Source organism: Trichomonas vaginalis, chromosome III (assembly GCF_026262505.1).
Source record: "Trichomonas vaginalis G3 chromosome III, whole genome shotgun sequence".
Classification (NCBI taxonomy): Eukaryota; Parabasalia; order Trichomonadida; family Trichomonadidae; genus Trichomonas; species Trichomonas vaginalis.
The window spans coordinates 2,035,976-2,061,843 of record NC_067205.1 but is presented as its reverse complement, the minus strand read 5'-3'; the positions used below and the strand labels follow the sequence as shown (position 1 = coordinate 2,061,843).

The window sequence follows — 25,868 nt, the reverse complement described above, 5'->3', positions numbered from 1 at the left end:
AAAGCAGACTTGCCGTTTATATGTTGGACCCAGATATTTCAAATGCTTTAGCTGCCAAATATATTGCAGTTCCACTTATGTTCCCTATACACCAAATATCTGTCAAAGACTTTGCAGGTGAAGTTGGAAACCAAAATCCAGGAGCCGCAGGTGCAAGAACAGATATTGCTTTAACAACTGCAATGAAACATGCAGATACTATGTTTGTACTGTTCAGACGAACTATAAATGACTATTCTTGTTTCTACAACCCTGGTATTAAATATCATATAAACATAGATGGCAAATATTATCCAAGAGAAGAAATATTCTACAGTTGAGGATATGAGGTCATACAACTTGACATTAGATGCTATGAACTTTAACAACAACTTCACAACAACTATTAACCCTGAAATGCAAAGTTCTATTATGCCATATGTGAAAGTATGGACTCATACAGGAGGTCAAAAAACTCAATATACAAATGGAGACCGTTCAAACTTTTGGCTTGGCATTCCATTTGCTGACTCAGAAGACTTTATGGGTGGTATTTCAACTGTTGGTACAGTTCAAATACAATATACTGGTGACAGAGACGGTCCAGATGAATTGAAAGCAAAGAAGTTTACAAAACCAATAGCACTTTTCACGGAAGATGCTCTTTTGAAGATTCGTTCGATGAAACCTGCTGGGGCTCCTCAGATTGGCATAACGACAGCTTCCATCGAGCAGATTTTGGCAGCAGGTCAGTAAGTTGTTCTTGAACTGACTTCTCTCCGTCAAATATTGACAGTACGCCAGTTTTGACATAATATTGTATTATAAACTTTCCTTTAGTAATATCTGTAAGTTTTGAAGTTATATTTTTGTCTGCTTCAAGAACTTTCACCATTTCAGTTATACCAACTTTCTTTGCTTTATGAAAATATTTAGGTTCAGCAAAGACTGCTATTCTATAACATTTTCCATTGTTTGTGTAAAGAACTATTCTGTCAATGTATTTGTATTGTTTGTGAGTATAAACTTTGTTTTGCTTCAATTCAAAGAGATATCCGAATACGTCCATCATTTTATTCTAAGTAAAATGTCATTTCCGAAAAATAGAAGCGTAAGTGTTTCAAAAGGTTTAATGGCGGTGGCAGATGTGAAGTTAAATTCACCAACTCAAACAAACAGTCAAAGTGTTGTTGTCAATGTCAAAGACAGAGATGTTGAAGTGGGGAAACCATACGAAGACGAAGATGGTATAACAATTGTTCCTGTAAAAGAACCAACATATCCTGAAGTTAACAGAGACTTAAGTTCTGTTGCAGATATTCGAAACGACTACCAACAACTGAAAGACAAACTTCAAACTCAGGAGAAGATTTGTCAAGCTTTAAGTATAATGTTAAACTTGGTCGAACACAACCCTGTAAAAGTGAACTCATATGTCATTGCACCTCATGAAGTTTTGAAAGAACTATTGAAACTTTTGACAGAGGCAGACGATATAAACATCAAATAAATAGAACCCGACATTAGTTGCTGTGGTGTTTCATATAATGTCATTGACAAGATATACGTTATGAAAGGAGGTGAAACGTTGAACTTAAAATATAGTTTCCCAGACGTTATAAAATATTTGACGACCACAACATTTCATTAAAATTTATTTGCTAAGTAAATGGCAGAAGACATAATGGTTTATACTATTACGACTAAAAACCCTGAGTCATATAATTCTATAACAAAAACTTACAAAGTCCTCAAGGACGATATTGTAAACTAACCTTAAACACAATGACGACTAAAGCCTGTTTTGCTCTTTTGACACCAGAAGACTTTATTGTTGTGAATGGTAAAAAATACTCCTTTGAAGATACTTACTCAGATATACCACCAACAGGTTTTGTTGACTTATTTAATACTTTAAGTACGGGTGTAACATGTGCTGCAACTAGAGCAGGTTTCATTATGTTTGGATGTCCGACTGAGTTTACTATAAACGATATGAGCTATAATACAAACTTAATTTCTGGTTTTACTACAACAGTTTCCTATAACAGGAAAAGGTGTCATACAAGGTTTGTCTATTCCATTGACATTAAGCACACCAATCTTATATATTGTTTCAAACTTAGGTTCAAAGTGTTATTCGAATGTCGACAGAAACTATTATGACCAAAATACTTTATGCGTATAAACAATACTTTCTCTGCTGGTTTGCCTATTTGTTCATTCGAATGCAGAATTTTCAACCTTAGTGAACTCAAACACTTTGGCAAGTATAACGTTGACATTAGTTGACGCAAACTTTGTTCCTGTAAACTTTTATGTCCTATGTATTTGTCAATGACGGCAGAAAATTTCGAAATTGGAAGCTGCAACTGGTGAAAGTATTGTATTTACAAGAACAACTTCAACAACAAATAGCTCAAGAACAAACAAATGCAACAAATGGAACAACAAAGTCAAGAATAAAAAATAATATTTTTTTTTATTTTTATAAAAATGTACAGAATAGATGTTTCAGATTTTTATGACTTCAAGCATTCAGAAATTGTGTCCATTTCGAGACTATAACAAAGCAGTCGAGAATTTGAAACGTTTAGTCATTTATGTTGACTCTGCCCCAGAATGTTATGTTATGAAAGAATGGGATGTAGTCTTTAACAAACCTAAAGCGACAATAGTTTCAGAACAAGAATGTAGACAGAAACTTAAGAAAATAAAAGTCGTACAAGTTGGCATGAAGATGTTAGATGCTTGGGATATCTTATTGTCAAAGTTAGAAGATTTTTCAGTTCGAGGTATAAAGTTCTATACACCTTCTCCAAACTTCTATTCTATCTTCACTGGATATAAATACGAACAAGTAGAATGGAAAGAAAATATTATAGAAGCTTGGTTAGACCATGTCAAAGAAATTATATGCAATGGAAACGAAAGAGTCTATGAGTATATCTTATGTTGGTTTGCAAATATCTTACAACATCCAAGTGCTAAAAATGAAACTGCTCTCATTATAATTGGAAAACAAGGACCTGGTAAGAATACTTTCTTTACAGATATTTTGTGCAAACTGTTAGAAGGTTATTCGAATCCGAATATGACAAACTTAGAAAACATCTGTGGCAAGTTTAACTCCTCAATTGAGAATATGAAACTTATAGTTTGCAATGAACTTCAAAGTATAGATACAACAAAAGTTTTGAACTCAGATGCTTTGAAGAGTCTTATAACAGACAAAGTTGGAGTTGTTGAAAGAAAGTATAAAGACCAAAGAGTTTGTGAAAATGTTGCAAACTTCATTATGGTTTCAAACAATGCTGTTCCGATGAAGTTAGAAAGTTCTGACAGAAGATATGTAGTTGTCAGAACGTCAGATTCTCATATGCAAGATACAGAATATTTTGACGACTTAGCAGAAACTTTGACATCTGACTTTTACAACCACTTGTTCTCATATTTCATGACATTAGATATTTCTAAGTTCAATCCAAGACAAATTCCACATACCGAAGAGAGACAAACATTGTTAGAAGCAAACAAGAGTGTATATGAACTGTTCATAGATGAAACTGACTTTGAGTGTTTAGATGAAAAGTCTTTATATGATGAATATAAACAATATTGTCAAGAATATGGTTATATGGCAGCTTCTAAACGAACATTCTTGGCAAATGTCAAAAGTCTTTTAGACGTACAGAATGGTGTATATACAAAGAAAAATTTTTCTGAGTAAATTTTAAAAAAATATTTTTTTATCCGATAGAAAAGATGGCAAAATTCATCTCAGTAAATAAGTACATGTCAGGACTTAAAGAAGAACTAGACCCATTCACATATTTGAATGTTTACTTCTACCATTTTGAAAAGTCTTCATTCAGCAAAGTTTGGAACATCGAACCAGTTAAGTTTGCTATTGTGACTAAAAATGGTGCGAAATTTGAAGACTTAGACATAGAAGGTTTGTTAACAGTCAAAGAAAGTTTTGACAGAAGGTTCTCAAACCTTAAAGAAGGCAAAGCATACAAACTTGTTATACCTTATGAACCAAAGAAGACAGACGACTATGAATATTATGAGTCTAAAGTTGTAGAAGTTCAAGGTAAATTGTGTAAAAAGCTATTAGAGTCTAAGCCAGTGTTTACTCCTAAAGAGGAAGAGAACATTGACATTGACCCAGAAATGTTCTAAAAATAAAATTTTATTTTTACATGTCAAATTTCTTTTTCTCTGGAACTGGTTCAGGTTCTTTCTTCTCTTCTTCTACTTTCTTTTCTTTCTTCTTCTTTTCTGGTGGTGAGACGTCAAATTTCTCAGAACCATATTTATGTAAAAGTTCTTTGTCCTTTAATAGCTCATCTATTCTGTTTTCTATTTCATCTTCAAGAACAGCGCATGTGTCTTCTTTGCATTCTAAGAAGTTTTGTTGGACTTCATCTTTCCAATCGGCGTCATCTCTGTCAACAAGTCTGTCATTGACAAATTTTAAGACTGCTCTGCTTAATGTTTTATGGTTCTTGTCATATTCCCAGAAACAGAACTTTAGAACAAATTCACCTTTCTTGTTTACACTATGTAAGATTTTATGGTCGACAGATGTTTTGCTGTCAAAAAGTTTGTCTCGAATATAGATAGCGAAATCGCTAGACATTTTCTAAAAGATAAAAATTTTAATTTTTCTAAAAATATGTTAGAAAAAAAGTTTGCTGACATTGACAAAAAATTTGAGAATGTTTTAAACAAGAACAAGGTGAAGTTAGAAAATGCTCAGATAAAACCTATACATGAAAAGTTCTTATTTGCTCAGAATGGTATAACAGGTCTAATTGCACCACCTGGGTCGGGTAAGACTTTCACTTATCTTAAAATGGCTGCACAACAACAAGAACTAGATGAGAAGAACCCATTCTATGAGTTAGTTGTTATTTGTTCGACTTCTGGTCAATTTGACCAAACCGTCAATTCGTTCAAAGATATTATAAAGAAGTCTAAGTTAGTATGTATAAAGGATACTGAGTTGTTAGATTGGATAAAGAAGTACCAAAGAAGAGTTTTGAAGTATAATGCTATAAATGAGTATATAAATTCTAAGTTTAAAGACCCAAATGAGGAAATGCAGAGAATATTAGAGAAGAAACACTTCAGAAACAAACAGAAAGAGATAGAATACATTTCGAAGAAATTGCAATCTTACGATTGGAAGACTTACCCTCATAGATGTCTTCTTATCTTAGATGATTTCGCCTCTCATCCTTTGTTAAAGAACAGAGAACAAGATATGTTCGAATTCTTAAGAAGCTCAGACACTTTAACATCTCAGTTGTCATTTGTGTACAGACAGCAAAGAGTTTAAGTAAGGATGTTAAAAGAATACTTACTGACATTATACTTTTCCCCGGATTGTCCGAAGACGATTTCATGGAACTTATGAAAGAGTCCATGGCAGGTAAGTTTGACAGACATGAACTATGGGAGAAGTACAAAGTCATACAAGACCCTCATACTTCTTTCAGAATTCATATCTACGCAAACAAAGTTCAAATTGTAAAAAGTCAATAAAAATAAATGGTTCATCTACCCTACTTGTTTGAAGTTGTCAAAATACTCTGTTATTTTTTCTTTCAGTAGCGGTAAGTCTTCTTTGAAGGTAAGTATTGTACAACCTTTCATATCATAGTGTGTTTGAGGTAACGTATCTTGAACTATTTGTTTCACATCTTCATTCGGTGTCATTGAAATCGGTAAGTTTTCGCGATAGAACCAATTTCTGTCAGATTTGTAAATCTTAGCAAGGTCGTAAAAGCTTTTGTTGTTTCTTCTGACTAAATGCAACATAACCATATCTTTATCTTCTTCATTTTCCAACTCTTCAGTATATATCATATACTTATAACTCTTTTCCTTTCCTTTTGCTACCGAACGTGGTATTCTTTTCTGAATGCTTTTGTCTTTTGCTTGAAGTTTCTTTTCCATCTCTTCACGTTCTTGTCTATGAATTTCGTCAAGAAGTCTGTAAATATTCCAAGCATAACGAGGCGAAGCCCACATTGCAACAGCATTTACAAGAAGTCTATGTACATAATATCCTCTCAAACCGTTTGGCAATTTTTCACGATTTTCATAGAGTTTTGGCGACTGGGGTTTTTCTCCCACTCGAGTTTTTGCGACTACGGGATTTCTCGTAGTCGAATTTTCAGCTTCATTTAATAGTTCAATAGTGTTTTGGTTCCTAAACCAGTCTTGTGGTTTCTTATTGTCGGGTGCAAAACATGCTGTCAAAATACTTTGCATTTGGTACATATCGTCTTTGACCGAACGAATGAGACGGAGTTGTTTGTTAAACTGTATGTACTCGTATTCTTCATTTATAGCTTCATGGACTATAACTGTTGTTGTGTTCTCTGTTGTTGACATATCTGTCTTTACATACAAAATAAAAAAATAAATAAAAATAAAACTAACTTTATTTTTTCTATCTTAATGAAATTCATGATTTTTGTGCTGAATTCAATAAAAATAATGTTTAGGTGAATCCCACATTGCAACAGCATTTACAAGAAGTCTATGTACATAATATCCTTTCAAACCAGGAGCCAAATTCTTGCGATTTTCGTACGGAATCTCTTCCCTCGGTTTTCCGAGGGAAGCAATCATATGAGGAAATTCATGATTTTTGTGCTGAATTCAATAAAAATAATGTTTAGGTGAAGAGGTGAGATTTCACCTCTTTTTTCACCCCAGTTATTTTATAAACGTTTCACATGGTAAACGTTATTTTTTAAATTTTGTGAAAACTCAACGGTTTGACACAAGCCCTAAAAATTATTTTACTCAGAATTTTTTGCTGAATTCAATAAAAATATATTTTAGGTGAAGAGGTGAGATTTCACCTCTTTTTTCACCTGTTTTTTCACCTCATTATTTATAACCGTTTTACATGAATTGTACGATGTATATTTGAAATCCTAAACAGTTTTGTAGCTTCTATTTCTTCTTTTAGTACATCGAATGTTTTAACAATGCCGAAGGTTTCTTTATACTTCTTCTTGACGTCAGATAGAAGGAAATCGTCAGCAGTTGGATAGTTTTTGTTCAGAAATTCTAACATGTCCATTTTATTTTCTGCTTCTTTCTTTAAGTCTGCATAGTCGTTTCTCATTCTTTCTATCTCTTTTACTGAATAGTTATATTTCCTAATTGCTGCTTTACATTTAGAACATTGCGGATTCATTTTTGCGTTATATTCTGAAACCTTACCTGCTAAAACAACCAAGGCGTCAATGGTTTTCTTTAAATCTGAAGCAGTTGGTTTTATCTGTTCATTCCATACCTTACCTCTTCTATATTTATCTCTTATCTGCCATACACATTTTGCAGCTAATGAAACAAAGTTGTCGTATGTCTTAAACTCCCCAGATTTATATATGTCAGAGATGTTTTTATAAATCATGTCGCAGTCTTTGTCCATAACTTTATGGTTGCAATGAAAACCAAGGAATTCATAATTTACCTTTCGTATGAACTTCTTTATTTCTACTGAGTCAGTTGGTTTCACTTCTATTTCATCGAATTCAGGAATAGTTAGTTTTTGTTGTTGGATTTCAGGTAGTTTAGGCAAATGGTCGATGAGGTCCTCCATTTCATAAAGATATTCTTCATTTTCTTCATCCTGTGCGGTACAGTCTAAATTACTTGTTAAAAGTTCTTGCTTTATTCTTTGTATTTCTGTTTCGAAAGTATATGAAGAAGGAATAAAGCTTTTCATCTCTACCAACATAGATGTTGGATTCATGACTAACGAGTTTGGTGCTGTTGTTTGAATTGTTGTTGTGCCGATTGTTGACATTACTGTTCTTACATACAAAATAAAAAAATAAATAAAAATAAAACTAACTTTATTTTTTCTATCTTAAGGAAATTCATGAAAATTCAAGAGGGTGAAAAAACAGGTGAAAAAAGAGGTGAAATCTCACCTCTTCACCTAAATTATATTTTTGCTGAATTCAGCAACAAAATGAACGAGGTCAGGATGTATGTAAATACCTTTGAATTCATTTATAACGCCCTTAGTAAGCTCATAAAATGCTTGTTTTGAGGTCCAGCCACTTTTGGCTCCACCGTATTCTTTCAACCAAAACTCAAGAATTTCCTGCATGAATTTTGTATAAAAAGCAACAGTCCGAATTCCGGCGGTTGCTATATTCTTCACAAAATGCCTTATAATACTCTTCCCAGGACTTATTTTCCAACAACTTTCTAAAGTCTTTCCTAAACTGACTGACTGACTGACGGCACAAAGTGGCTTAACGAAAACATTAATATATAAAATTCATGAAAATTCAAGAGGGTGAAAAAACAGGTGAAAAAAGAGGTGAAATCTCACCTCTTCACCTAAATTATATTTTTGGTCCGGGAACAACTTTCTCTCAATTGGAGCTGTGGCATACTCTTTGCGTAAGCGGTTCAGACCTTCTTCGAACTCTTGGTCTCTTTTGGACTGAGATTGGAATTGGAATTTGAATTGGGGTGGAGCTTGCTGGAACAACCAAGGGTTGGGGAAGTAAGGCATAGGTTGAGGAGGGTAGTTCGGGAAGCCTTGTGGTGGGTAGTAACCTTGAGGTGGAAATTGGTAGTAATTCGGAGGTCCTTGTTGGAACTGAGGTTGCTGTGGTTGCTGCTGGAGTTCTGCAGCTTTCGGTTCTTCTGGTTTGGGAATGGACTCGGTTGGTGGAACGTCGGACATTCGTTTGTGTCCTGTCGGACCACAACGATAAAAATCTCTGCTACTAGCAGTACTTTTACTGACAGTAGCAGTACTTTTACTGACAGTAGCAGTACTTTTTCTGACAGTAGCAGTACTTTTTCTGACAGTAGCAGTACTTTTTCTGACAGTAGCAATGGTCGAGGTCGAACCTACCGACGAGGCAATTTACCTCATTGAACTTAACGAGCTTGTTAAAGACTTCCTCAGGCAGAATGTAAAAGGCAAGCTTGTTAACGGTTGGATAACGGGAAGGTCTACACTTCAGCTCGAAATTTCGACTGGAATTCCAATTGAGGTACCAGAAGGCACTCCTTTCGAGGACATAAAGCAAGCAAAGAAAGAAGCTCTTCTCAAGTTCTTTGCAAAGCGCCCATGGATACAACTTCCAAACAGAGAGAGTCCAATTCCACAAATTATACAAATTCTCAGAGCACTGTTCCACTTCTCGGGTCAGCCGTTCTACATAACCTCAGAAGGCGACATCCAACCAGTTCAGTAAACATCTCATTTTAACTTCACCTTTTTTATGTTTTTTGTGAAAGTGTCAAAAATAAATTGTTTTCATGAGTTTTCTACGATGTTAGAAAAAATGTTATTTTCTAATATCTTCACATTCAATACTTTTTCAGCACTTTTCCGTAGTTATATATGAAAGACAATTCGAGATAAAAGTCATAGTACAATGGAATAATATGTTGCACACCATTTGTTGTGAACCAAACTTGAAAGTCAGAGAAACTGTTACTAGGTGGTTCGTAGAATTTAGAAGCAAAGTCATAAAGGTCCTTACCAATACATAGAAAACTATTGTTGCTTGAACTGAAACTTGCATGACACATAACATTTTGAGGGTCAAACACGTTTCTATAAACCATCAAATCTGCTGGTGGAAGTATAAATTTAAATGGACCATCTGGTGGTAATGGTTCGTTCTGGTTTAGTAACCGAAGAAATTGTGCCCAAGAACGTTTGTCTACTTTCCAAAATAAAAACTCTGTATCTCTTGGAGGGTTAATTTCAATCTTTTGAAATGAAACGGTGGAGTTCATCTTGTCATATTCTAGTTTCAGATAGTATGTTCCATTTAGTAAAGAGTTGTATTTTTCTTGAAATTCCCAATAATATTTGTTCATTTGAGTTTGAAAGTCATTTAGAGTTTTCTCAAGACTTTCGTCTGAACGAACTGTAAAGATTCTCATTTCGTCAAATTTGTCTATTAGACCATCAGAACCTTTATACTGCCCATGAAAATATACTGCGAACATAAATGCGTTAGTTCTATTTGAAAACAAAACTCTTCTAAATCCTATTGCCTTTGCATCTGAAGGACTTTGAAGCCAACGAATCGGATAGTCAAACCTGTATGCTCGGGATGAAATTTCTTCATCTGAAATAGTCCTACCAGCATTTGTAAAGATATAGTCTAACGGTTTTGTATCTGCTACTTTTGTTCTTTGTTTTTCAACCTGAAGCATTTAATATATGTAAAAATATATTGTTTTAAAATGGTATGCCATATAGCTTCTTGAATTTGTTAAGAAGTATTTGAACGTATTTTCCATCTGTATCTCTAGTGTTTACATAAGCAAACTCAGCGTACATTTCAAATAAAATAAAAAAAACGTCACTTTTTTAAAAATAAATTTTTTATTTCATGCAATGTTTTATTTCTGTGCCGTCTTCAAGTATGCCCCAATATTTCCTTTTCGATATTACATGAACTTCGGAAAATACCTTATCTAGCTTAAAACAGCCCATCTTTTCACCGACCATTCCCATTTCAATGAGTTTGTTATAGCCTTCTTCGTTCGTCATGAGTGCGTCAATGTTCTCATAGTAAACCTTCACTTTGGATTTGACTTCGGAGAAGAATTTGTTGTAGTTGTCAAGGACTGCCTTTGCGAACTGAGGGTAAGACCAATGTTCGACAATAGGTTTTAATGTGGTTACTAAGCCACTTTGACCTTGAGTGAATTCGTACTTCAAAACAAAAGGAGAAAACCTTTCAACAAAGTTGTCGACCTTCTCATAATGTTTACTCTTCATCTCTTGAGGTTTCTTAATGGAATATCCCCATGTCGAATTCATAAGCAATTTGAGTGTCATTGCAAGTTTGGGGTTTGAAGCTTTCCTAATATCATACAGTTGTTGTATGACTTTTCCAACTGTATAGTTCCTTCCCGGGAACTCACTATCTTCGTTTGGAATTCCAGTCGGAATATATTGGACAAACCTCATGTATGCAGCGTTAAGGTCTACATAGTATATCTTTTCATCTGAGTCGAACTTGTCGCAACCAATTGGTCCAGTTTGTGGAAATTCAAGTGAGTCTCTTATCTTCTGAGAAACTTCTCCTGTTATCTCATAAACATCGTCGAAGCAACCTGTTTCATATAAAACCTTCTGACCTAACTCAGATGCTCTCCAATACAATTTGACGTCAATTGGATGTCTCAATGGAAGTTTGTTTATAGCATCTTGAAGTTCTTGCAACCTCATTGGAAGTTCTTCTGGTTCAGGTTGGTATCCGAACATACCAACCCCTGTGGAACTGTGTACTTCTTTTGTACTAGAACTTTGTCTGGAACAACTTTTGGTCTTGCTAACAATGAAAAGTTTGTTTCGTCTTTTGGTACAAAAGTTTCTGTCAGCTTGTCATCTGGAATTGGTTCCAACAAACCTTTCTCGAAAAGAATGTTTACAGCTCTGACAATGTTGCACTTACTTTTACCAAAGAATGGGTTTGTAAGACTTTCGTTCAACATGAAGTGGTTGTGGACAATTACAATCTTCAACCATGGTAAGTCTTTGTCAACAACATAGTCGTCATGTGAAGAACCTTTAGCTGTAGGTATGTTGACTCGGATATTGACATTTGCCAACGGTGCAATTTTTGCCAATTGACCTCTGAGAATGTACCTTGTCTTCACACATGACTCAAGATACTTCATCTTCTCATCTGTAACAAGACCAGAGTTCCTGAGACATGTAAGAATGCAAGGTTCGTTGACAATTGTTTCAATTGAATTGTAAATTCCATACCTTGTCAAGTCAATGTCAGACTTATTTATGAACGGGAAGTATCCAGCATGTTGTCTGACTGCTTGAGGGTTAGGTTGGTACCATTCGAACTTGATACTTGCAATTCCTTCAATTGCATTCAAAATGTCTGAGTCGGAGTCAACCATTTGTTCTCTCTTTGTAGTCTTGAAAGCGTCAAGAAGTTTTGCGGCTGTTTGTTCATTGCCATGTGCATAGTAAATGTGACCATCCAAATCTGTTATGGTCAATCTGAGATTGTGTCCTTTCTTATTTCCGTCTTGTATGGCAGCAAGTACTCCCATGAAGCCTTCTTTGTTCTTTCCTTCGTCAAAGTTTACTGTAAAGGTTCGACCAGATGTAATTTGACTTCTAACTTCACGATACTTTTCATATGCATATCTTGTTCTTTCCATGGGAGCATGTGTGTCTTCACCTTTTCCTTTTTTCCTTCTCAAAGGATGCAATTGTTCGTCATGTTTCCAGTAGAATCTGGCAAAGCCGTCGTGTCCTTCAACTTGAGGTTCACTAACATCGAAAGGCATGTCCATAAGACGTTCTTCTTCTAACCTCTCTAGTCTGTTTGGATAATTGGCACGTGCTGTTTCCAAATCCATTTCGTAGCGAAGACCAGACAATTTGTCATAGACTTTTATGGGTCTTCCCTTCCTATATTTAAAATTCTTCGAAACTCTCCAACCATATCTTTGTAACTCTGCTTTTATTCTAGCAGACTTTCTATCCATTCTATATGGGGGCATTTTTATAAAAATAAAAAAAAATTTCTTTACTTTACATAACCGCCTGCTGCCATAAGTCTTTGACGCCAACCCATACCAGCTAATGAAGGTTGACTTGGTTTAGTTTGGAAACTAAACTTTGGTTTTGGTTTATCTTCAGTTTTTGGTTTTTCTTCTTCTATCGGTTTTGCGTCACTTTTTGGTTCCTCTGACTTTACTTCACTTGCAGGAACAGTTGTGTCGTCAACATCTTCATAAATATCATATGCCATTTGTTTTTGTTTTCCTTTCAACTTTTTGTGTTTGTTGTAAAGTTTAGAATATTTCGACTCTAAGTCAATGAGATGTTCTATAATGAACTGTTGGTCAGTGAAGTAAACTTTTCCATCTGTTGTCTCGAAAGCTCCTTCAGACTTCAATATTTTATTTGTGAGAGTCTGTTTCTTTTTTGAGATACTAGCCGTTCCATTTCTATGAAAAGTGACTTTATAGTTAGGGTTTGTATTTCCAGACCTGGCACTTTCTATTATTGAATTTTTCTCTTCATCTGTAAGTTCTTTGACAGGTTTTGACAATGGTTCTGAACTTTTTGTTTGTGGTGTCAAATCTACCGTTTCAACTTCTTCGGTCATTTCATCTCAGTAAAAAATTTAGTTTGGTTTGTTTTCAACTGGTTGTTTAGGTTTTTTAAGTCGGTCTAAAACTTCCTGAGGTATAGGAAGAACTTTACAAACACGTGGTGTAAATGCTGGAAGCCGACAAATCCATCTTGAACTCATTTGTCTCAATGCTGCATTGTTCATTTCATCTCAATAAAAAACTTTACATTCCCCACGTTTGAGGCGGTTGAGGTTGGTTATTGTTTACCCACTGTTGTGCATGGTTATATCCTCTGTTAAAGAATCTTTCACCTTGGTCCATATAGTGTCCTGCTTGGTTATAGTAGTCATTTGCTTTGTTATAATAGTTTCCTGCTTGTCTTCCTACATTGTCCATCCATCCTTGAACTTTTCCTCTTGTTTCAGGATTTGGAATAAGATTTGTTGCATCTCGTGCTACATCCCAACCTTTCTGTACAGTTTGTATAATAGGTTGTGCTTTCTCTTTCAGTATACCTAATGTACTCAAAATCTTCCTTCCAATTCCAAATGCACCTCTGGCTATTGTTCCCACTGCGGGTAAAAATCTAGATGCGACTCCTGCTAATGCGCCAAATAAACCCATTTCTTACAGGGTAAAAAATGACGAATCCGAACAAGGACCTCTATGTTTCTAAAGCGACAAAGAAAGCACTCCTGATAAAAATCTTTAGTTCAACACCAAATGCTTGGTTTATGGATATCTTGGAAAACATTCCGAGAGTTAGAACAGATGGACCTCCATACTGGTTAATATTTGTTGGTCAAAACACAAGATACTGTGAAGCCATACCATTATGGTCCAAAAATATTTTAGATGTGAAAACTGCTTTGACAATATTCGTTGACAAATACCATCCAACAAAACTGACATCTGACTGTGAAAGTTCTTTCAAATCAGATGATATTAAAAACTATCTGCGTTCAAAAAATGTAAACCAATATTTCATTGTTGACCAAAACCATTCTGCTCTTGGTGTCATTGACGGATGTATAAAAATGTTAAGAGACTTAAACCAACCACAAGGTGGTGAAGCAAATGAAATGTCATATGACGACAAATATAGACACTTCTCCATGGCAAAGATGAGACAAGTTTTAAATATTTACAATAACCGTAAACAAAAAGGTTTGGGAAACCACTCCCCCGAAGAAATGAAAAACAACCCTGACTTAGAGAAAGACTATATATTTAATAATTTAGTCAAAAGAGACAAACAAGAAAGAATGCCGGGCTTCAAACTTCAGAAAGGTGACAAAGTAAAAATAGAAATACCTAAACGCGACCCATATGAAAATACTATTGACTATGACAACAATGGGAACCCGACAGGTACTCACATTCGTGTTCGTAAAAATAGAAGAAAGTATACAAGAGAATATTATGAAGTTTTAGGCAAACATGGCAAAATGTACACACTGCAAGCAGAAGATAAAACTACTATTGTCAGACCTCGTTTCAAACTTGTCAAAGTTCAAGGTGGTATACTTTCAAAGACATTTCCTAACAAATATAAGACAACTCCTGGCGAATATGCTAAAGAAGTTGAAAATGACGACTAAGCAATTCTATACCATGCGTAAACTGTCATGTAAGGTGGCATGTATTCTTTACTTTGTCCCGTTGTTTGCGTATATCCTGAAACGAAATGTGTATGGTTTCCTTCTCCCTGAGTGTCACTCCAGTAACAATTTATAGCAAACTTAACGTCGTCTTTAACATCATATCCTTTACCTTTTGTCATTCCTGACCAATCCCAATATCTATGCTTATGCCAACCTGCTTGAGATGTACTTAAATCTATGTAATGACTGTGTGCAGGTAAATTTTCACCGAAATCGTTTTACTTCCACCTGTTTCCTTTGAAGAGTTTGCACAATACAAAAACCTGTCGACTATTTGTTCCCATGCACCAACACCAAACATTACTTGAGGACCTCTTGCATCCATAGATGTATAAATAGAACCTACTGGGTTCATTAAATCAAACATATGAGATATTATAGGATTGTCTTTTTTGAACTTAAAATATAGTGCAGCTATTTCAGGTTTCTTCTGGTTTGTGTCAGAATATTTTTTATAATATAATCTTATGTTTTCAGGGTAGGTAAAATCTTGACTATAATATTTATTTCTGTCATCTGTATAATAATATACTATTCTCGTTTTTTCTATTGCATTATATCTTTTATATCTATAATAATCTAAATATAATGTTAGCTTTTGTTCATCTACATGTGGTGTTCTGTCGTCATCTCCATAGTCATAATAATGTGGTGCTGGAGCTGGGTCAGGCAATGTCATATCTGCCTATTTCATAAACTCTTAAATATTTCTTTTGTTCGTCTCCATATAAGTTTAAGTAGCAGTTGTTGTCTAATGGAACTTTAACTTGTGTACCATCATTCTTTTTATAGCTTACATACATTTCATTGTTATTTTTCGGAATGAGTTTACACCGTGTACCATTTTTTAAGGACTGTACCAACTGCCATCTAAAATATTTATTTTCTTCATTGACAGAAAAGTCACCAACAATAGTTTCAATATTTTTTGTTGTTCCTATCAAACTTTGGTATATTTCATTGACATATGTTTTATCTGCTTTCTTTTCAAGGCTAACGTTTAAGTCTGTTATTTCAGAAGATGTATGTGTATGTCCAACGTCACTTTTCCTGTTTAAGGTTTCTTGTAAGTTTGTAATATTTGCAATAGTATGTGTATGTCCAACGTCACTTTTCCTGTTTAAGGTTTCTTGTAAGTTTGTAATATCAGATATAGAATGTGTATGAGTCTTATCTGCTTTTGTCTCTAATGTTTCCTTAAGACTTGGTATTTGGTTAATATAATGTATATGAGTCTTTTTAGAATATTCGTTTTCAGCTCTTGTCACTTCACTTGACATTTTATTGTCAACATATGTTTTGTCTGCTAGTTCAGGATGAGTATGTTCTTTTGTTGCATAAGCATTGTTAGCTCTTTCTTCTTCTTTTGCTATTGCATCGTCTACATATTCTTTGTCAGCTTTGTTGTCAACATCTGCTTTCAAAAGAAGTTCATTTATAGGTTTCTCGTTTAAAGTTCCTTTTGTTGGATTTATACAGACAGTATGGTTCTTATTGTCTTGAAACAGAAACTCATCTGTCATTGGGTTTAATGTCAGTTTTAAGTTTCCTTCTTTCAATGACTCAGATATCTTAGAATAGTTTGAAAAGTTTGTTGTGTTCTTATTTAGAGCTTGCATAATGAGTTGTCGGTTGTGTTGTATTTCTCTCATAGACGCTGTTTCATTTGACATTTTTATTCTAGATAAAATATGCTTCCAATAGAAAAAGAAAATTCAAGAGTTGCTACAACTAAACCATTAGATGAACTTTTTACTAATGTCGGTCAAAAGTTTGAGACAGATACCGTAAAGCATGAAGGCTATCGTTTTGACTACCCATTAAGATGGTTAAGAGACCCATCCGTCACAAAAGCTATTGGCTTTCGTAGAATGAAGTTCATTTCAGAAGCCATACATGGTTTCCCATTTACGGTCGGTTTTGAAGTTCGATACTATAACAAAGAAAAACGTATGTATGAGAAATTTGAACAAGGAAAACTTTTACAAGTTAATTTGCTTATAAACTTAGAAACAACTCTTCAAGCTTTTCAAGAAAAAATAAACGATATCTATATTGAATATGCAAAACAGTATAACATTGACGAAGGAGAATACCATCTCGATATTATTTATGACAGGAAAAATGCAACTGTTAAAATCAATAAAATAGAAGACCTTGGAGAAAACGTTTATATTTCTACAAAATATAACAACTTGGCATGGTATAGATTTATGAGGATGTTAAATCAGCCTGCTGCATATCCAGTACACCCGGACTATTATGAAGTCGAAAACCCTAATGGAACATATGAAAATATTTTCGACCCAGATGCTATTATTGTTCATGCTTCATTTTCTGGTGCGCAAAACTCTTTCTTATGTCTGATGAATGACTTTTACGAAAAACCTACAAAGTTATATGAACCGCCGAGTGGAAGTATTTCAGACTTTCAAGTATGGTTTACTACAGATGGAAGAAAAAGAATAATTCCATTATACCATGCGTTTTACTTAGAACTTAGTTTCATATACAACTACTATCGAACGATAAAAATATAATTTTTTAATACGGTTGAGGTGTTGGATTTGGTTGCCAACTAGACTGTGGTGCAGGTTCAGGCTGTTGTATAACAGGAGCTTGCTCTTCTGGTTCAGGGTCTTTAGGTATAATACCAACAAACTGACCTACTCTTTTACCAATATTTTTGACACCGTTCCATACTCCTCTTCCGACAGATTTTATTCCATTCCATATACCTCTTCCAACATTTCGAAAGAAGTTTCCTATCTTACTGAAGAAACCCATTTTACTATATGTAAAAATCTAATGTCCGCCTAGTCTCTTACGTTTCCTGTTGAGTTCCATAGCATTCTTTAACTGGAGCTCATACATTCTGTTTCTCCTCTGGTAGAAAACATATTCTGGGTCAACTCCTGTGTTCGCGTCATCTGCATAAAGTTGTTTATATCCCACTTCAGGGTTTGTATAAAAACTTCTTCCATCTCATATTTGCATACCATGGTGGCAAACCTAACGCAGCGTCATTTGACATGGCAGTTTGCATTTGTACATCTGTTGGCACTTGACCATAGTTTGCCATTGCAGTTTGTATTCTAACTTCATTTGGAATATTCTCTGGGTTTGGTTGTCCAGGTTGCTGTGCATTCGCTAAGTTCTGTGCGTCCATTTAATATTAGATAAAAATATCTCTTACGAGTACATATGCTGAACATTTGCAGGCATTGGTTCATCTTCATATTCTCTATATCTTTCTGCCACGTCAAATAAATAAATGACACAATGGAAAAAACCTAAAACAAGTAGTCCTATTTCAAACCACATTTACTTACTAATAAAATTTCTTTATTGTGACACTTTCTCCGGTTTATAGGACCTCTCTCATATTCTATCTTGTCATATATAAACTCATAGTCATGTATGTCCTCTAACCATCTCATAACGGTTTCCAAACCACTTTTATCGGATGTAAAGTAAAAGCATGGATGGTTATGTATAACGTCTAAAGTTTCTAAAGAGTCTCTCAAAGTCCAGTCTACTTGGTATTGAAAATCCCATGTGTTATAGAACGGCGGGTCCACTATAAAGAAAACATTTTCCTTGTCTTTATATTTTTCATACAACTCTGTCCAATGACATCTCACAAACTCTATACCCTCAATATATTTTTCTATGTCCTCTTTGAAAACATTTGTATAGTTAAGATATAAAACTTTTGACATAAGTGTTTCAATGTCATGAACTCTTATAGAACCACTATATAATAGTCTAGCAGATATACTATCCCAGTCTATATATTCTGCTTTTTTCAAAACCTCTCTCACAATATTTTTCTTATCTAATGGTATACGTTCCATCTTACCTATAGGTATCTTTTCTTTTAACTCTTTCAATATATTGTTTGTGTCTGGAATATGTTTGAGACGGTCCATATAGTTGTCGAAGTCATTGCATATAATCTTTGAGTCTGGGAATATTGTATGGCACAAATGGGATATATAGAAACTTCCACCGAACAAATCTACAAATGTTAGACCATTCGGTAGTTTCTTAAGTTCTCTCAATATAATATCTTTACATTTACTCTTATTTCCAAAGAACGGTAACGGAGGTTTTGTAAAATTCATTTATATATAATAATAAAAATGTTTTTACCTGAAAAGTGATAGAAAAGTGACAAAACATGAAAACATATATAATTTGTGAAAAGTGAAAAAAGTGACATTTAAAAAGTGGCACCATTAATATGATGTAAATAACAACGGTTTTGGTTTTGTCACCGGCTGGTCGGCTGGGGTTCGGTCCTCCTCTTGGGTCTTGGGAAAAATTTCTTATGGGCTAGAGGGCGCAACGCGCCTGGAAGCCCTCCGAATATAAACTTCATTTATACTAAACATCTTCGGGGCTAGAGGGCGCAACGCGCCTGGAAGCCCCACTACCTTTTTTGATTATTCTTCAGTTCATCGATTGTGTATCTAAAATAATATCATTATCCTTATTCTGTTTTTTCCAAAATTCTTTTAAATGTCTTTTTTGGTTAGATTACTTTATACTTTTTACTTTTATTTTTTAATTTCAAAAAAAATTTGGTGATTGTTCTATTCTGTTACAATGTGCATTATCATATTCTAATGAATTATTCATTACATACATTTAAAAAAACTTGTTAAAAATGAAATTAAAAAATTATGTTTATTATTACGCTGTGAATGTGTCAACAGCGGTCATGCCTGTATCTGTATCCCATATTTGCCACAACCTTTCTGTATCTGCATTTGTGTATTTCGGTTTCAGCTGATACATTTGATTTGGCGTGTAATTTGTTCCAGTTAATGGATTAATTGGGAGATCTTCATGCGGTGTGTTATTATTGTACTCCCAAATAAAGGCAGGAATAGCCTGAATGCTTTGGCAGCGCTCCAATGTCGGCCAGAATCTCTCAATCTTCCCATTTTGGTAGGGAGAATGAGAGTCTGTATGCCGCCATTGGACGCCCCAAAGATCAAGTAGATCTTGAAAGGCGCCCCTATTTTCTGAACCGTTGTCGGTCCAGAAACAATAAGGGGCGCCAAATTCAATGAAGGCGGAAGCCGCAACGTTCGCTGTCGTCGCTGCCAGCATATCTGGTATTTGTATACACGCTAGGACTTTACGGCTAAAATCGTCGATTATGCCATAAATATACTGGCCACGAACACCCCTAAAATAATGAACATCTGCGTGCCAGATAAGATTGGGTGAAAGCGCCCAATATCTTACTGCTGTTTCTGGCCCGGCATGCTCTAATCGCGTCTTGGTGAAATGATTTTCTTTGAAGTATCTGCGTACTTCTCTATAAGATACATCAATTTGTTGTAATTTCAAACGTTTCCATTGTTTTGTTTGACCACAGGGAAAGGCCCAGTGGTCATGTATCACAGCAAGAGCTTTGATTTGGTCGTAGGGATTGACCCTACGACCTTTCTTGCCTTTAGGCAATGGGATATTCTGTAAGCTAAATTGATTTTGTAAAAAATATCTCATACCGAAATGGCTCACCAAAAAGGTGACATTTTTGGCGCCAATAATTTGATTTTTCTGATTCTTTCTATTTAGATATATTTATTTAATATTCATATTCCTTTATATTGCCTCATATTATTTCCCATTTTTAATCATATTATACAAATCTTTAATAATTTTTAATGTTTTGAGCTTCAAAATCTTGTTCTAACTATTTTCATAGTTAGTATACATATCAAGGGTACTGAGGCACTGTGCGCCTCCTTACCCATTATATGTGAATTTGACACTTTACAAAACCGTTAACGTATATTTTATAACACAAACGACAACACTAACTTAACCTTAAATATTTACAAAGCCGCTAACCACTTCACTTCACTAACGTTTTCACAAACTACTTCACTAATGTAAAAAATAAACGTTCTCACTTACAAAAGTATTGCAACTCCTCCCATTGCTGTGCTTCACATAACAGTTCATATTCTTCTGACTCACTTTCTTCTTCATATAGGTCAAAATCACTGTCAAAATAAATGTATGTAAGTTTTGACAAAGCTAATGAAACACGTTTACCGTTTGTATCGTATGCTTGTATAAACTTTCCATTATGCTTGTAGTCATAAACGCTCAAACTAACTTTACCCTTTCTCCCTCGTATCTGATAGAATGTATTTTCACGAGGAACGAAGAACAAATTCTTGAACTCATGACCGTTGTAGTTTGTTATCTCAATAGTTTTCGTCATTACATCCAAAATAAAAATTTTCAGTAAAATAAAAAATAAACTTAAAAATTAATGATATTACTACCTTCACGCGTATGAAAACATAGCGCAAAAATATATTTAGGTGAAGTGGTGAGATCTCACCTCTTTTTTCACCTGTTTTTTCACCCTGTTGAATTCATTGCTTTATAACTCTCTTCCTTTCTCCAACTCTTCTAGCTTCTTCTTAAGTTCAGCAATGTTGTCTTCATGAAGTTTGATCTTTCTCAAAATTCCTTCTCTATCTAATGGTTGCTTTATCTTTCTAAACTGAACTCTACCATCCTTCATAGTATGAATGTAAAAACCTTCTGGAATAGTTCCTGATTTAATGTATTCTACCAAGAACTTTTGTTTCATTGCTTCAGTGACTTTAGTCGTCATTTTACTCTAAGGTGAAGCTAGCACAGCGATAATGGATTTCATGACTTTTTAGTATTTCACGCAATCTTAACAGATAGCCTTACAAGTACTTCCAGTGTCCCTAGCTGTCTCTCCTTTTTATATAACTCCATGACATTTATAATCTCGCGAAACTTAACAGGTAGCATAACAGATTAAAATCAGATGAGGTTTTGAACCAAAATTTCTAAGCAACGTTGTCAAGGATTTTGAGGAACTAGGGACAGAGTGTGGCAAAGTCCAAGATTTAATTTATCTTCATCTGTTTCATCAGCTATCTCATCTAATATGCCAATATTTTATTCATAACTCGTGGCAAACTCACTAACTTTCATTATGTTCATCTGCATGCTTCATCTGATAGAAAGTATGACTTTCATTAACTCTGTGAGATAATGAAAACTACTAGGGACAGAGACCATGGTAAAGTTTATGACTTTCATTATTTCCAGAACTTAATGAAAACTACTAGGGACAGAGACCATGGTAAAGTTTATGACTTTCATTATTTCCAGAACTTAATGAAAACTACTAGGGACAGAGACCATGGCAAAGTTCATGATTTAATTTATTCTCTCACTAACAACAAACACAAACTCCAACACTAACATCAAGTACTAACTTCAGCACAAATGACAAACGCTAACAACAAACACAAACTCCAACACTAACGACAAAAATAAATGTCCTCACTTCTTAACAAAGTAATATGTGCTTCTTACACCACCATAGCTCAAACGTTTCTTTTCAAACATCGATTGAAACTTATTTTGAGCCATTGGCTTTAGTCTCTTTTTCTTCAAATACGCCAAGAAATCTTCTTCACATCTTTTCACTTCATAGCCTTCTTTAAACTCCTCCTTGTTAAGTTCTATGAAATCTTTTATCTCATTCTTTGTTGCAATGGCTTCTTCACGAACGACATCGTGAACTATTTCATCATTGCATTCATGTATGACCTCCTCACTGTTCTCATGAACTATTTCAACACTGTTCTCATGAACGACCTCCTTACTGTCTTTCATAAGCGTTTCAAAGTCTCCTTTACTCATTACTTCAATCTCATGCTGTTCACAGTAGTACTTAAACTCACTGTATATGTCTTTGTTGTATGTTATATTGCTTCCCATGTACTCCATGAATTTTTCAAGCACTTCCTCATAATTCACTGTTTCTTTCTTTCCACGACCTTCTAATATCATACTTGCTTCGTAAATATAACTTCTTGCAGAACCGTCTCGCTTTCTACTTCTCTTCACAAATTCTCTCATCTTGCCACCAAATACATTTGAACTACATGCAAAGAATTCATTCTCCTTCGCAAATTCTTTATATCTTCTGTAGCACTCTGTACAATTCCATCCGGATACAAACTTTTCATAGAACTCCTCGTAAAACATTTGGTAAGGTGTTTTGTTCATTTCGATGAGTTCTTGTTTAGCCCTGGTGAATGGTATCTTCCTTACATCAAATTCACTTAAATCTTTCTTCATGAAGTACGTCAGTAAGTTTGAATAAAACTCTTCATTAAAGCTTTCAATGAGATTTGAGAAATATTCGTAATTTCCTTTGTATCTGCTGCTTACGTCAATGACAACAAATCTTCTGTCGTCTTTGTCAATCTTTACTGAGTTGAAGTTGTTAGATATCATGATGATATTACAAACATTCTCTATCTTTCTTACTGGCTGACACTTCTGATTTAAGTCCAACTGAGTCTCTGTTACTATTGACTTTAGTGCGTCGTGGTTCATGACCTTAGACGTATCGCATGAGCTTAGTTCATTGCATACGATGAGCTTCATGTTCTCAATAGCAGCATTGAATCTACCAACCACATTCTCTATTGCCGTTATATTATTGTTGGCGTACTTGCTAATGAGCTCGCATAGAACATTACTAAGTACATTCTTACCAGTTCCTTGCTTTCCTATTAACAAAAGTACTGTTCCAGTCTTTCCACAAGGATTTTGAACGATGTAGGCGAACCAGTTCAAAACATACTCATAAAGCTCTTCATCCTCATTACATATGACATCATGAACATGTTTCAAATATCCTTCAATAATGCTTTCATCTACTTCATTCAGTACCTCATACTCATATCCTCTGAAATAGCTGTAAATGTCATCTCTTTCGTCAAAGAATCTCATGCCTGACTTCATAAGATAGTTCTTGTTCTGACCCGCTTCATAAATCATCAGTGCGTTCACATCCTTCTCTTCAATACGTCCTACATAAACACTCTTCATGAGCTTATTGAATTCCTTGCTATCTACTGACACAAGTGTTGTTGTGTCTCGTATTCCATCATAATCTTTCACTAGATATGTCATACGTGCTCCGTCAATAACAACAACACATCTTCTTAAGTCATTTATAACACTAGCTATGTCAATACCGTCCTCACTCATGTACTTATTTCTTCTCAAGTCCTTTAGTGTGAAAGTATCTCTAAGTTCTATTTCAAGCAATTCATTTACATGTCCTTTGCAATACTTCTCTATAAAATATTTCTGTCGTTCTTTACTAAGTTTCTTAACAGCTCTGAAGAACCATGTGTTTTGACTCAAACATCCTTCACAACTTCTCTCATTCATTCCTAGTTCTTTCATGTCATTATCTTCAACCTCTATGGTCTCATTGACTAAGGTCAAAGGGTTCTTAGTCATTGCTGGTCTTATCTGAAACAATGTTTGTGCAACAGGTTTAACTAGTTCAGCAACGTCCTTCCTTAATATGAATAGCTGTTTCCACTCATCTTTGCTAACAGTTCTTTCATAACCACTGACAGTTATGATTTCATTTACTGACCTTAGACACTTATGTTCTATCATTTGTATTGCTTTTGTGTAAGGCTTTCGTGAGCATAGGTTGTATATGTCATTCCTGCAATGTTCATTCATGCCAATAGTACTAAATTCTTTCTTTGCTGTTGAGTGCATAATATCCATTAGTTCCTGTGTTCGTATTGCTGTCTCATAAAATACAACAAGACATTTGTCATCTATGACGTACTTACCGAAAACATTGCTTATATTCTTTAACCATGAAATAACATCCTCATTCATGCTGTCAAACATGAAGTAAGGTCTTACATACTCTTCACTTATAAGATACTCCACAAAGTACTTGTTAAACTCTATGTCCTCGTGAGCGATTTCATTAGGTTTGATATTAGTTCCTTTTGTCATTGCTGTCATGTACTTCACTCTCATAGTTCCTTTCAATAGCGTAAAAATACTTCATTGTTTCATAACTGCTCTAAATTCTGTTCAAAATTCGTACAACATAACTTTTTAACATTAGTGAAAGAACATGAGCGAAACAACAACATCTAACATTACAGAAGAAGTCAATGACAATGCCGATGAAAACATTACAGAAGGAGCTAGTGAAAATATTGACGAGTTCAGTGAGGAAGAAGATATTGAAGACGTCAATGAGAACGTTAGTGGGGAACAAACTCAATGGGAAACATTAAGAAATCATGAAGATTATGAGATTTGTACGACATATCCTTTTACTATTCGTCGAAAGAAAGACAAACATATTATGAGTGAATACTTAAATAATTATGGTTATATTGTGCTTAGTTTAAACAAGAAAATACATTTAAAGCATAGAATTATTGCAGAACAGTGGATTGAAAATCCAAACAATTTGAAAGAAATAGACCATATAAATCATGATAGAACGGACAACAGAATCTCAAACCTTCGTTGGTGTTCTAGATCTGAAAACAATAGAAATAAAAGCAAGTATGGCGATATAGTTTATGAGTTCGTTGATGAAATATCTGACGAAGCTGTTGAAATAACAGATTATGGTAAGCATTCGTTTGAGTTCTCCTACTATGTTGAGAATGAAGACGCATTCTATTATTATACAGGTCTTAACTATCGAAAACTTCATATAAACTTTACAAAAACAGGTGCTGCTTATGTTTGTATGATAGATACAGAAAACAAGAGTGTAATTTTATTCATAAACAAATTCAAACGCTTGTACGGCTTCATGTAGGACAAACATTATTTTTCAACACTAACGCCAACACGTAGGACAAACATTCATGACTAACATTACTGTATAAACTTCATCGTATATGTTTTGTCGAAACTAAACGTAAATGTTTTGTCATGATTTCTTCGTATATGTTTTGTCATGATTTCATCGTAAATGATTTGTCAAGATTTCATCGTAAATGATTTGTCATGACTTCATCGTAAATGTTTTGTCAAACTGCATCGTAAATGTTTTGTCAAACTGCATCGTATATGTTTTGTCATGATTTCATCGTAAATGATTTGTCAAACTTCATCGTAAATGCTTCATCGTAAATGATTTGTCAAGGTTTCATCGTAAATGTTTTGTCAAACTGCATCGTATATGTTTTGTCATGACTTTGTCAAGAATTC

At 34.5% G+C, this 25,868-nt stretch overlaps 16 protein-coding genes and 3 pseudogenes across 19 annotated transcripts, besides 3 other annotated features; 7 read left to right on the top strand and 12 right to left on the bottom strand.

Moving 5' to 3' along the window:
• Window positions 1–16,021: part of a mobile genetic element that runs on past the window's edge.
• TVAGG3_0624490 lies at window positions 1,112–1,644 on the top strand (annotated as a pseudogene). The gene has a single exon. A coding segment is annotated over exon 1 (533 nt).
• TVAGG3_0624480 (uncharacterized protein) lies at window positions 3,074–3,549 on the top strand (the record flags this gene model as incomplete). Its single annotated transcript, XM_051240486.1, has 1 exon — window positions 3,074–3,549. A coding segment is annotated over one exon (476 nt), but the record flags the coding sequence as incomplete, so codon positions are not given.
• TVAGG3_0624470 (protein of unknown function, DUF4108 family) lies at window positions 3,775–4,164 on the top strand (the record flags this gene model as incomplete). Its single annotated transcript, XM_051240485.1, has 1 exon — window positions 3,775–4,164. The coding sequence occupies one exon, from the start codon at window positions 3,775–3,777 to the stop codon at window positions 4,162–4,164; it is 390 nt and encodes a 129-aa protein (XP_051087072.1).
• On the bottom strand, window positions 4,345–4,624 carry TVAGG3_0624460 (uncharacterized protein; the record flags this gene model as incomplete). The annotated part of the gene is made up of 1 exon (XM_051240484.1): window positions 4,345–4,624. A coding segment is annotated over one exon (280 nt), but the record flags the coding sequence as incomplete, so codon positions are not given.
• Window positions 5,087–5,326, top strand: TVAGG3_0624450 (protein of unknown function, DUF4106 family; the record flags this gene model as incomplete). Its single annotated transcript, XM_001297224.2, has 1 exon — window positions 5,087–5,326. The coding sequence occupies one exon, from the start codon at window positions 5,087–5,089 to the stop codon at window positions 5,324–5,326; it is 240 nt and encodes a 79-aa protein (XP_001297225.2).
• On the bottom strand, window positions 5,548–6,140 carry TVAGG3_0624440 (annotated as a pseudogene). The gene has a single exon. A coding segment is annotated over exon 1 (593 nt).
• TVAGG3_0624430 (organellar and viral DNA polymerase type B) lies at window positions 6,896–7,819 on the bottom strand (the record flags this gene model as incomplete). The annotated part of the gene is made up of 1 exon (XM_001301470.1): window positions 6,896–7,819. The coding sequence occupies one exon, from the start codon at window positions 7,817–7,819 to the stop codon at window positions 6,896–6,898; it is 924 nt and encodes a 307-aa protein (XP_001301471.1).
• On the bottom strand, window positions 8,303–8,716 carry TVAGG3_0624420 (uncharacterized protein; the record flags this gene model as incomplete). The annotated part of the gene is made up of 1 exon (XM_001301471.1): window positions 8,303–8,716. One exon carries the CDS (start codon window positions 8,714–8,716, stop codon window positions 8,303–8,305), a length of 414 nt encoding a protein of 137 aa, XP_001301472.1.
• On the bottom strand, window positions 9,352–10,212 carry TVAGG3_0624410 (uncharacterized protein; the record flags this gene model as incomplete). Its single annotated transcript, XM_051240483.1, has 1 exon — window positions 9,352–10,212. The coding sequence occupies one exon, from the start codon at window positions 10,210–10,212 to the stop codon at window positions 9,352–9,354; it is 861 nt and encodes a 286-aa protein (XP_051087070.1).
• TVAGG3_0624400 lies at window positions 10,760–12,522 on the bottom strand (annotated as a pseudogene). Its single transcript has one exon. A coding segment is annotated over exon 1 (1,763 nt).
• On the bottom strand, window positions 12,564–13,148 carry TVAGG3_0624390 (phage tail repeat-like family; the record flags this gene model as incomplete). The annotated part of the gene is made up of 1 exon (XM_051240482.1): window positions 12,564–13,148. One exon carries the CDS (start codon window positions 13,146–13,148, stop codon window positions 12,564–12,566), a length of 585 nt encoding a protein of 194 aa, XP_051087069.1.
• On the bottom strand, window positions 13,167–13,319 carry TVAGG3_0624380 (uncharacterized protein; the record flags this gene model as incomplete). The annotated part of the gene is made up of 1 exon (XM_051240481.1): window positions 13,167–13,319. One exon carries the CDS (start codon window positions 13,317–13,319, stop codon window positions 13,167–13,169), a length of 153 nt encoding a protein of 50 aa, XP_051087068.1.
• On the bottom strand, window positions 13,339–13,740 carry TVAGG3_0624370 (uncharacterized protein; the record flags this gene model as incomplete). The annotated part of the gene is made up of 1 exon (XM_051240480.1): window positions 13,339–13,740. The coding sequence occupies one exon, from the start codon at window positions 13,738–13,740 to the stop codon at window positions 13,339–13,341; it is 402 nt and encodes a 133-aa protein (XP_051087067.1).
• TVAGG3_0624360 (uncharacterized protein) lies at window positions 13,851–14,487 on the top strand (the record flags this gene model as incomplete). The annotated part of the gene is made up of 1 exon (XM_051240479.1): window positions 13,851–14,487. A coding segment is annotated over one exon (637 nt), but the record flags the coding sequence as incomplete, so codon positions are not given.
• Window positions 16,022–16,732: 711 nt separating the features above from the next.
• TVAGG3_0624340 (uncharacterized protein) lies at window positions 16,733–17,299 on the top strand (the record flags this gene model as incomplete). Its single annotated transcript, XM_051240478.1, has 1 exon — window positions 16,733–17,299. A coding segment is annotated over one exon (567 nt), but the record flags the coding sequence as incomplete, so codon positions are not given.
• A 25-nt stretch (window positions 17,300–17,324) lies between these two features.
• TVAGG3_0624330 (serine threonine-protein phosphatase family) lies at window positions 17,325–17,567 on the bottom strand (the record flags this gene model as incomplete). Its single annotated transcript, XM_051240477.1, has 1 exon — window positions 17,325–17,567. One exon carries the CDS (start codon window positions 17,565–17,567, stop codon window positions 17,325–17,327), a length of 243 nt encoding a protein of 80 aa, XP_051087064.1.
• Window positions 17,568–19,481: 1,914 nt separating this feature from the next.
• Window positions 19,482–20,300: a mobile genetic element.
• A 409-nt stretch (window positions 20,301–20,709) lies between these two features.
• On the bottom strand, window positions 20,710–21,030 carry TVAGG3_0624310 (uncharacterized protein; the record flags this gene model as incomplete). The annotated part of the gene is made up of 1 exon (XM_001298937.1): window positions 20,710–21,030. The coding sequence occupies one exon, from the start codon at window positions 21,028–21,030 to the stop codon at window positions 20,710–20,712; it is 321 nt and encodes a 106-aa protein (XP_001298938.1).
• A 165-nt stretch (window positions 21,031–21,195) lies between these two features.
• Window positions 21,196–21,432, bottom strand: TVAGG3_0624300 (uncharacterized protein; the record flags this gene model as incomplete). Its single annotated transcript, XM_001298938.1, has 1 exon — window positions 21,196–21,432. The coding sequence occupies one exon, from the start codon at window positions 21,430–21,432 to the stop codon at window positions 21,196–21,198; it is 237 nt and encodes a 78-aa protein (XP_001298939.1).
• A 1,193-nt stretch (window positions 21,433–22,625) lies between these two features.
• Window positions 22,626–24,146: a mobile genetic element.
• A 622-nt stretch (window positions 24,147–24,768) lies between these two features.
• Window positions 24,769–25,473, top strand: TVAGG3_0624280 (HNH endonuclease family; the record flags this gene model as incomplete). The annotated part of the gene is made up of 1 exon (XM_051240476.1): window positions 24,769–25,473. One exon carries the CDS (start codon window positions 24,769–24,771, stop codon window positions 25,471–25,473), a length of 705 nt encoding a protein of 234 aa, XP_051087063.1.
• Window positions 25,474–25,868: the final 395 nt, after the last annotated feature.